Here is a 10,168-nt window from a genome sequence, read left to right on the forward strand (position 1 = left end):
ACCTCCAAAATAACCCGAGGAGTCTCAAACCGTTTCCTTTTTTAAAGATTAGTTTTAAATTAGGGTTATGATGTAATGCACCCTCTGTGGCATTTCATTGCGAAATAGTTTGATCTAAATCAATGTCTTTAAATTAAACTTGCATTAAAAAAGCAAACCTTTAAAAGGTTAATTTAGAAAAACATCTGTTCTGGTGCATGAGATGCAAAGCAGTTTTCAAGTCAGCACCTTGAATTACAAAGCATTTTATCAATTTGAAGCAGTTAAGTATCATAGGCTCAACAGCAGCCTATATATTGTGCCAAAATATACCTAATAATCCCATTACTGAAAAAAGATTTGGCAAGTCTTTGACCAGTCAAAGTTTAATGACTCCCCTCCCAAAAATGGCGTTATTTTCACACCTACCACAGTGGGTTTGTTCAGACTAAATAAATTAAATTTAAAAAGTACCCACTTACTCCATATTTCACACCTTGACTTCAAGAGAAGCAGCATGTCTATTTACACAAACTATTCCTGGATATAAGTTAATGGACAAAAAACTGAATAGTGTAGAATTTTAACAGTGTTCATTTATTGTTCAATACACCACATTAACAATTGTAAGTAAACAAGATGCATAATGGTCCATGAACAAAGCAGCTGTGCGTTTGATGACACGTCAGTCCAGCATCTTTGCTGTCTTCCAGAAACATCCAGCTTGCTCGGTTGAAGGAGTCCTCGTTCATTCGAAGTCAGGATTCTGGGCCTTCGTTTCACCACCAACGGAGGCGCCAAGCATCGGTCATCTGGAGCGGCTCAGATGGGATCACAGCTGAGAGGGATGAGGGCTTACTTTGACCTCTGCCTCATCTTTCTCCTTTTACGCTTCAGCCTGTTTCAAAGGAAAAACAGCATATGAGAAAAAAATAAAATTCAAGCAACTCAATACTTTTGTTGCACTTTTCATGTTGGATAATCTTGCAGGAATAAGCTGAACATTACAGTACTTAATGGGCAATTATCTAAAACAGAAAATGTGATGTGCCCAGTGCATCTTTATATAATAAGGCTAAACCCAGCTTTTCACTTCCAGTCAAACCTTATAGGTAAAGTGAACCCTGCTGCTGTGCTCAATTAATTACAGAAAATTTCTAGGCAACCCAAAGCATTAAACACACAACAGCTAAAATGTACATTTGATCTTAAATACTTTCAGTACTAAAATTATTCAACTAATCATAAAAAAATACAATTTATTCTATATGCACCAAGTTAGAAGTATAAGTCAAAACCTATTTCTAAGCCTCTGACAAACTTGTTAAAAAAAGTGAAATCTTGTTTATTAAGACCATTGCAATGTTAAAAGGTTAGATTTAATAATATTTACCCAGAAGTTTGCAGTTTAAGTGGTAAAAAGAAAATGCTTACCTGCGCATACGCTTCTTCCTCCACTGGAAAAAAAACAGGACATTTATTAGCTCATGTAGACAGATCAAAGTCTTGTTAGAACCATAACTTTGTGGCAAACAGCATGTTTAAGCAGCAAAGAAAATACAACACTGCAACAAATACTTGTCGACAAAATGTTACATTTAGCTATAAACACTTGAGGCTAGCAGGTTTACCAGCAGCATGCAGGCCTGAATTGTTAACTACGTCAACGATTTTGAACATGTATGATAAGAGTTAGTGTACACCTAAAGTTACCAGAGCAATATAAATAAATTGAAGAGAACAAAATCAAATAGTAAAAAGTAGCATGTTGTGCGAACAAGCATGGTTGTTAATGCGGGCGGTGCTACAAGCTAGCTGCAGTGGAGCGCTGGATAGCAGGAAACAAACCCCAAAAATACAAATACCGCCTGTGTATTTTACCTTGGCTCTCATCGTGTGGAGAAAGTTCTATGAAAACAAAACAAATAAATATTTAGAAACCACGGATGACTTGCATTAGTTAAAGATTCGTTTAGATTTCGTTTGCGCTGAAACACTAAATCCTACCTCAAAGCGAGAAGAGCAACGGAAAGAGGACGTGACGAAGAAAGAGTGCGGCTTTTATAAACTCGTGACGTCATGTTCAAGCGCCAACTGCCGCATAAGGGAAATGTAGTCCTATCGGACAAGTCGGTGTGTTAGGAACACATCTGTCAAGTAAGTATTTTTATTTATCATTTTTTATATAATATAATAATATATATTGAAAGAACTGCATTTATTATGTCTAGTAGAGTGTTAAGAACAGCCTTATTGCCTCAAATACAGCACTGGCACAGACTCAATTTAACTTTATTTTTAAATAGCACTTCTTAAAGACAAGTGAAGTTCACAGTTCTAAACAAAGCAGAACATGACACAAACATAAGCAGGCATTGAAATAAGAAAATTAACATCTGTTTGTTTTTGTCATGCTCTGTTTTGTTCAGCTAGTGATAAAAAAAATAAAGTTAAATTGAGTTGAACTGAATGTGTGATTTTATTTCTTAGACAATGACGCTGGTTGTCCTTGATGAGATGCAGCAATTCATCTTCCAAATGGCAGAAAACCAAACAACATATTGGAAAGGTGAGAAGTTAATCATGAATAAAGAATAAAGAGTGAAGGATTGAGGACACATGATGTCCTCCACACATCCTGAAGAGTGTTATTCCAACAGACCTGATATAAGAAAGCCAAAATCCAGTTTGAAGTTTTCAGTCTAAACAAAGAAAATGACTAAGCTGATGTGGGATGACTAGTCATGACCAAAATTCAGGCAAACCAGATTTTTCATCATGAGGGATAAATGTGACTTTAAAGTTTGATTTTTTTTAAAATAATTTAGTCCAAAATTATCTAGAAAAACTGTTTAGTAACTTGAAAGTCGTTCAAAGCCTTGATTCTGTACATGTATGTTTGTTTTGACTAATATTTTAAGTGATAAAGACACTGATCACAAACGACCTCTGTCTAAATCAACATATTGTTCCAGTCTTAAAGATTCAAAGTGCTGTCTTGTTCACAGAATCAGAAACACAGTAAGCAGGTAAAGGTAATTAGGAAGTGAAGACAGTTAAAAAAAAACAGCAAAACACAAACGTGTATGAAAACAACTTTATTTTCTTAGACATAAAGTTCCATTCCTCAGTGGTTGAACTAGAAAGCAGAAGTTTGCTTCTTTCAAACATCTTTTTTTTTCTGGACAAATGTGAGCCAACATTATGTCAGACCTCAAAATAAAACTGACATGAAATGATATTCCAGGTCCACCTCCACTGAAGACTCTCCCCAAAGCTTCTTTTTTGTTTTTTTAATTATTATTTCCAAAAAACCTGAACAGCTTTAGTCTTCATGCTTCACAAGACCAATATTACAGGTGTCATCCATAGAAAAGATTTGTAAGTGGAATACAGTATAGTTTTTTTTTATATATAATAAAAGGGAAATGGCAGTCGGTGTAGCAGTTTGTTCCCTAAAGTCAGGTTGATTTTCAAACTTTTCGTATACCTAAAAATATTCACTCTTCTATTTGGGTTATTGCTTTAAAATCTAGCATGGTTAAAAAATTGCAGTTTCAACCAAAATAGTTGCTATTATAGAATTGTTACCATCTCTTCATAAAATCTGGAGCAAACGATTGCTAAATTATCATTACTAATATCAGATTTGGAAACTCCTGTTTTGTTTTTTAATCATTATGGCTGAAACTAAAATTATAAATTAACCCTTTACTGCATAATATTGCCAAGAAAAAAAAAAGTAAACTTTTAATGCAGTGTTTAATTGATTCATTTCTTGGACAATAAATGCTTCAAAATGATTTTGCTGCCAAAAAGATAAATTATTTACCACTGAGAAGAACAAATCTATGGTCTAAAACTAAATGAATATAAACCATGAATCTCACAGTGAGGTGTCAATTAATTTAAGTCAACTGACTCTCAGCAAAAAATTTGTTTCAGTAAAAAAAAAACAAAAAAAAACCTAAGTTTAGTTTTGTTTTATTTTTATAGAAAAAAACCAAACATGTTAGTTTCAATTAATGCAGTAAAGGGTTAAATATCTGTGAATGATTTCAGAATATTAAACTGGTCTGGACATTGTTTTTTTGTTTGTTTAAATCAATTTATCAGTTTGTTAAGTCAAATTTACCAAAATGTAAAACAGACAAGAGTCCAGGGAATTTCGTCACATTTCATCGTTCTCGTCTTTGGGGTCTTGCATGTGTGAAAAGGCAGTTTTTATTCTGCGGCTTCTGTGTCCTCAGTTGGCTGTCCAGTCGCATTTTCTGCTGTCTTTGAGGCCTAAAGGCAGACAATAAAACGAGAGTGACAAAACTAAAAAAAGTAAATATTAGCGCACTGTCAGGGCTTTGGTGGGTTTCATTGTTCTGTATGACGTGGCTCACACACACGTTTATCATTATTTTATTTACCTTCTTTTTCTTCTTCTTCTGTGTTTTACGGCTTGCAGAGCTCTGTAGTAAAGCCTAGAAGAGAAATGAGTTGTTTAAAAATAAATATATAAATAAATAAAAGGGTGTAAAGGTCTCCGAGCTATTTTGTGATCGAAGCTTCCCGCTCACCTTTAGGTCTGGATCCTGAACTTCATGCTCCGACTTGTAGAGCTCCGGATCGAGGGGTCCATTCGTGATTCTATGAGGCCCGTTGGCCATCAGCAGCACTGTGAACTTAAACTGTGCAACAAACTCTCCTAAAACACGACAACAGAAGGGAGGGGAGAATTAAAGAACAATTGGTGCTCAACAAGAAGAGTAGACATGATTAACAGAAGAAAAACACTCACCCTCCTTCTCATGTAGCACATTGAAGGGCTGCAGCAGCTCATGTTTGGCACACTCTACCACTCCAAGACGGGCTTTGGCCTCATCCTCAAAAGCCCTGATGTTCACAATAATAAGAATAATAATGTGTATTCAATTGGGATTTTTTTTCTCCTAAATTTAAAATGTCAGCACAGCGCTGGCGCAAAATGTAAAGCTTTACATTCCATACCTAAGAGTGAAGGGCATGGCATCAAAACGTCGCTCCACTTCGCTGAAGAAGGTACGAGAGGTCTTCATTTTCAAGCCGTACTGTTTATTGGGGTCCCTCTTATAAATTGTGGTCCTCAGACCTGAATCTCTGGCCTTAACAAAAGAAGATTAGAAACTTAACAGATTGTCCCATATACACCAGCTCAGCAAAATGATCAAATCTGTAAAGATGAGGGAAGAAACAAAAATGCTAACCTTCCCTTCACCAGTGCTAATCAAGACGTCCACAGCATAAACTTCATGAACCTCAAACTCTGCCTTCTCATGGTCCTTCCTGAAAAACATAAATGCATTTAAAAAAAAGCATTATCTTCTCTTATTTAAAAAAATGTAATGTTTCAATGGATATGGAATTCACAATTGCTCCAATCAATTAACATACTTTAGCAGGATAAATGTTTTTTTATTTAATGTCTTCACTGACTTGAGTGTTTTGTGATTAAAAATTCTTACAAAACTAAACTTTCATGCCAGCAAAAAATGGCATTTTTACACTTGTACTACGTGAGCCTTCCGTTTAATTACAACTTTTTAAACAATTTCAGAACAAAAAAAAACCAACAAACTGTTGTAGGAGAATTTAGTGTGATTTTCATGATTTTATTTTGTTCAACTACAACCAGGAAGCAGACTCGGGATAAGATTTTGCAGTTCTAAATAAACTGAGCGGGCCAATAAATAATCAACGTTCCCAGGCGTTCTTGATCAACTTTTCAGATACATGAAAATTTAGGATATTACGTTTTGCAACCATTTCTTGGGTTAAATATTAAAAAGTACCTTTGTTGGTCTGTTGGGTTCTGGATGATGGTTTTCTCTCCATCTATGACATGCTGCTTTAACTGATGGGACAGCATACCTTCGAAACAAAGAGACAGATACAATAAATGTGCCTGCAAAGTAAAAACCAAGTAATACAGGTTTTAAATCACCATTTTTCTCGTATTACATGGCAAAATCCAAAGACGGGCAGGAAGCTGACACAAATGTCCAACAGGCGCTCACCTTCGATAGGCGAGCATTTGAACGAGTGCGCGATCTTGTTCCAGGCTTCTGTCACTTGAGTGTTCTGCAAGAAAGAGATGTGCATAAAGATGGCTGCTCGATTTAGATCTACAGTCCAATCATAGATGGTTATGGGATCAACTTTTAAACTAATTAATAAATTAGCTGATGGCTTTTGAACTGAAATAAATATGAGAGGGTTGAAGCTTTGCACAGACCACTTCATAAACCCGTAAAATCGTGTGATGATGTGTTCAAACAGACCTGATTACCAGGTTTCACGATGCGTAAAGCTGCTTCTGCACATAGATAGGCTGCTTTGATGACGTCGGCCTTTCTGCCCGTGATAGGGTTCTCCTGCAGAAATAAAACAGCTCATTAACATCTGAACAAGAATACATTAAAAACTGTGATGACATCAGATTCTTCTGGGTTTGTTTTGAGAAACACGCTCACCTTGCTGGCTCCCACGACAAAGCTATGAGCAACATTTGCAATGAAGCCATCAACATGAACCCCAAGATCTCTGGAGACAAAAGTGTGAAATAATAAAACAAAAAGGTAAGTGATTATGTTTCACATACAGTGAAAGTTAAAATTACAAACAGCTGTGTGGGAAGAAATAAAAAAACTGTAAGAGATATCTAAATAGTAAAGACATAGACAGTACAATTTGGTGTAACTATAAAATGGATTACATTCCAAGGTAATTTTTTTATTTGACCTGTTTATTTCTGTGAATCTAGTAAAAAGCAATACAACTAAAATGACTTTTTACAAACTGCAAAGGTGATACTGAGTGGACATTATAGCTAAAACCGAACCAATTTATTTCAATAATTTCTCACATGTAGGAGAGAAAATCGAGACCTTTCTGAAAACACAAACTTAACAAAAATTCCTCTCATATAAGATGAAATATGACAGTGAAACAGAGACAGACAACACAAGGAGAAACTAAAAAAACAGAACAGGGACAGGACAACATCGATCCTGAACACGGAGCTTACATTTTGACCAGATCCCCATCTTTAAGAGTGTAGTCTGGGTCGCTCTTCAGGGGAGAGAAGTGGCAAACGCAGTTATTAACTGAGACGCTGGTGGGAAAGGCAATGCCTAAAAGAGGAAGAAGAGAATAATCTCCAAATGCTGCAAGCATAACATACCAAAGGATGAAGGCTGTGACTTTTGTATTATCAGATGATGAAGCTAATCCAAGATGTATTAAGTGATTTCAAATACACATCAGCTCTTTGCCTCACCTTTTTTCATTTCCTTCTCCTTCTTGAAGACTTTTCCAGTCTCAGCCATGATATAGGCATCTCCCTGCTCGCACAGGCTGAGCACAGAAATGCCGGGCTTCGCTGCATCAATGACCCGACGGAGAGCCTCTGCGGTGACAGAATCGGTGTGCGATTATTAAAAAGGGGAACAAAAGGGACAGCCGATTAGTGGATGCTCCAACTTGAGTTTGATTCAATGTGTCTGAAATCACAAATTTTAGAGATCAACAGAATCACAGGAAAATCTGACAAGTGGCCGCAAACATAGTTATAATCTAAAACGACTAAATACCAACTGTGTCCTGTGTGAGTGTACAGAAGGAGCGAAATGAACTTGAGACAGAAGCCACATACACCCAAAGCCTCATGTTACAGGCTTCATCTTTTGTGCTGTAACACCAGAGGGATTGCTTTATTCCTGTAATTACCTGCAAGTACACTGCAGGCAGGTAACGTAAGCCTAGATGCAAAATACAGTCTGCTTATTCAGACATTTTAAAGCAAAGTGTGCTTTAAACAGCCATTTGTGCATGTGTATTAATACAATAATTAGCCTCGTATTTGTCCTCGAGAGCCTTTTTACAAATTCGCCGTGTGGAGTTTTGAGTGTAAAAAGCTCAGTAAAGATAAGTGCTGGCGGTTGACGGCCTTTGGGCTGCTCCCTTCTGCGGGGGTCGCCACAGCGAGCGAACTCGCACAAAAGGTTTGGTAATTGTTTTTTTTTTTTACGCCAGATCCCCTTCCTGAGCTCAAACCTGCAGCCCTAAGATTACAAGCCCCCCCGAGCTACCACAGCCCCCTAAAGACATGTACTGGTAATGTGTCTTAATCATATCACTTTCCTTTTTCCTTCAAAAATCAGATGTATCTGAACCATGACACAAAACGCAAGGTCTGAGTGTAACAATAAATTTGATGAACGTAACGTAAAATAATGAAACTGGGCTGTGAGAGCAACAGCACATATATTGATTTTATTTTAATTAATTTAGATTCTCTCACAAGACTTGGACTGTGACAGCCACAATGACTAATGTACTATAAAACTGAATTTTATTTCATAAGATATGTGACAAACTATCTAGTTTTAGTAATTCAATTTGTTCCATAAAAACACATTACACTGGCTTCAAAACAAGCTTATAAATATTTATTTTATGCATAAAATGGTGTATTGGGTGACATATGTTAGTCTGCCAAGGAAGACTTTACATCTCTCCACCTAATGTCAGCTTTCCTAATGATTTAAATATGACTTATGAGTGTTAAAGCTTATTCTGGTTAAGCTGAAGCATGTCAAGGGGATTTAAAAATAGTAAGTGGTCGACAAATCCACAAGAGGTTAAAAAAATAAATTGGTCGTACAAGTTAAGTTGTAGTATGTGTGGCATAATGCTGAAAATTATACATAACACGGCAGCACGGCAGCTGGTTTTAGGTCAATTAAACTCTAGTTAGTAATAGTGAAAAACGAACTTAAAGTATTCAGTCTGGTCTCATATTAGTGACTCCCACCGTTAAGCTAGTTAGCTTTAGCTCGTTAGCTAGCATCCCACGTTACTTAGACAGCCGCCACCAGCTAAGCCTCACATTAACCTTGAATAGCGCTGGCTAGCATTAGCTGAGTTAGTCGGCTAAAGGTGGTGGAGCTGCACCTGTCGGGGCAGCATACGTGCGCCTCGAATGTGAAGCCACATGGCAGCTGCTACCGCCGCCGCTGCTGCTGAGAGCAAACCTACGTTAGCCGCCAGCGCTACAGGCCGGATAGGGGCAACGAGTCCCATCCGGGTCTCAAACGGCTGTTTTAATCCCACCAACTTACGGTTAGCGATGTCACCGCCCATCTTGTACTTGGTGACCACCAGGTCCTCGGCTATGGTCTGCTCTTGCTCCTCGTCGGACATTTTGGCAGTGTAGTTCCAGTCACTCCTCGGCCCAGAGAAGTTGCAGCTCTCCGCTTGAAGATCTGCTCGTCAGCACGTTGCTACCGCGCGAGCCTCCGGTTGCTCCACAAGCTCCTCCCACTTCGCAGAGTTGCGTCCCCTGCGGGCCCCAGCCCGCCAAAATGCGGAGTGGGTATGGCAAGCCCGATACTCATATAATATTAAAAAGCATTTCAAAAGCTTTCGTCCGTAATTCAGTTTCTTCCTTGTCTCAAGGCTTAAATATGTAGTAGTTTGCAGAATCTTCATAATGTCTGTCATAATGTAGGTGACTCGCAGAGACTCGCGGTCTTTTCCCAAATATTCTCTCAAAATAGTCTCAGAATTGTTGTGGGCGTCTCAAACTTGTCTCAAATTAGTTTCTGTTATTCTAGAGCACTGAGCGCCTTTCTGGGTGGAGTTTGCATGTTCCCCCTGTGCTTAAGAGAGTTTACTCCGGTTTACCTCCCTCAGACCAAAAACAGGCATGTTAGGTTAATTGGTAACTCTTAAATTGTCCCTAAGTGTGAGTGACAACGTGAATGGTTGTTTGTCTCGTTTGTCTCTGTGTCCCTGTAATGGACTTGTGACCTGTCTTGGGTGTGTCCCCCACCTCTCGCACAGTGAAATGAGAAAAGTGGCCTCATTTGTCATAAGAAGAATGATGTTTCAGATGCTTGATAATGCTGAAATGTTGTTTTTGACTAGGAACAAATAAACTACTGCAATACAAATTGTCTGTTATTGTCTGAAAACAACTTCAGCTGTAGAAATCTTGAAATTGTAATTTGACTTCTGGTAATGCTGCTTTACATACAAATCAATTTCAGTTCTGAAACACTAATATCTGTGTCTTTTGGCACAAAGCTGGAGAGAAATGAATTGCAAAAAATATATCATGAGTTTGATACTTGAGCTGATTCTTACAACACATACAGAA

At 37.7% G+C, this 10,168-nt stretch overlaps 1 protein-coding gene and 1 long non-coding RNA gene across 3 annotated transcripts; both read right to left on the reverse strand.

Moving 5' to 3' along the window:
- Positions 1-555: 555 nt before the first annotated feature.
- Positions 556-2,071, reverse strand: LOC108235637. The gene is made up of 4 exons (XR_001808582.2): positions 1,987-2,071; positions 1,861-1,887; positions 1,414-1,436; positions 556-877 (listed from the first exon to the last, which is right to left on the reverse strand). It is a non-coding gene; the product is annotated as an uncharacterized LOC108235637 (long non-coding RNA).
- Positions 2,072-3,062: 991 nt separating this feature from the next.
- pa2g4a (proliferation-associated 2G4, a) lies at positions 3,063-9,320 on the reverse strand. 2 transcript variants are annotated; one of them, XM_037975107.1, is made up of 13 exons: positions 9,129-9,320; positions 7,286-7,414; positions 7,034-7,139; positions 6,480-6,549; positions 6,288-6,380; positions 6,024-6,087; positions 5,799-5,877; positions 5,214-5,292; positions 4,978-5,111; positions 4,769-4,863; positions 4,548-4,675; positions 4,398-4,451; positions 3,063-4,299 (listed from the first exon to the last, which is right to left on the reverse strand). In XM_037975107.1, exons 1-13 carry the CDS (start codon positions 9,208-9,210, stop codon positions 4,267-4,269), a joined length of 1,146 nt encoding a protein of 381 aa, XP_037831035.1. In that variant the 5' UTR covers positions 9,211-9,320; the 3' UTR covers positions 3,063-4,266. The 2 variants fall into 2 exon arrangements, with proteins under 2 accessions (XP_037831035.1, XP_017271405.1); XM_017415916.3 differs by having other exon boundaries at positions 3,063-4,266; positions 9,129-9,319.
- Positions 9,321-10,168: the final 848 nt, after the last annotated feature.

The sequence above is a fragment of the Kryptolebias marmoratus genome, linkage group LG4, assembly GCF_001649575.2.
Source record: "Kryptolebias marmoratus isolate JLee-2015 linkage group LG4, ASM164957v2, whole genome shotgun sequence".
In the NCBI taxonomy this organism is placed as follows: domain Eukaryota; kingdom Metazoa; phylum Chordata; class Actinopteri; order Cyprinodontiformes; family Rivulidae; genus Kryptolebias; species Kryptolebias marmoratus.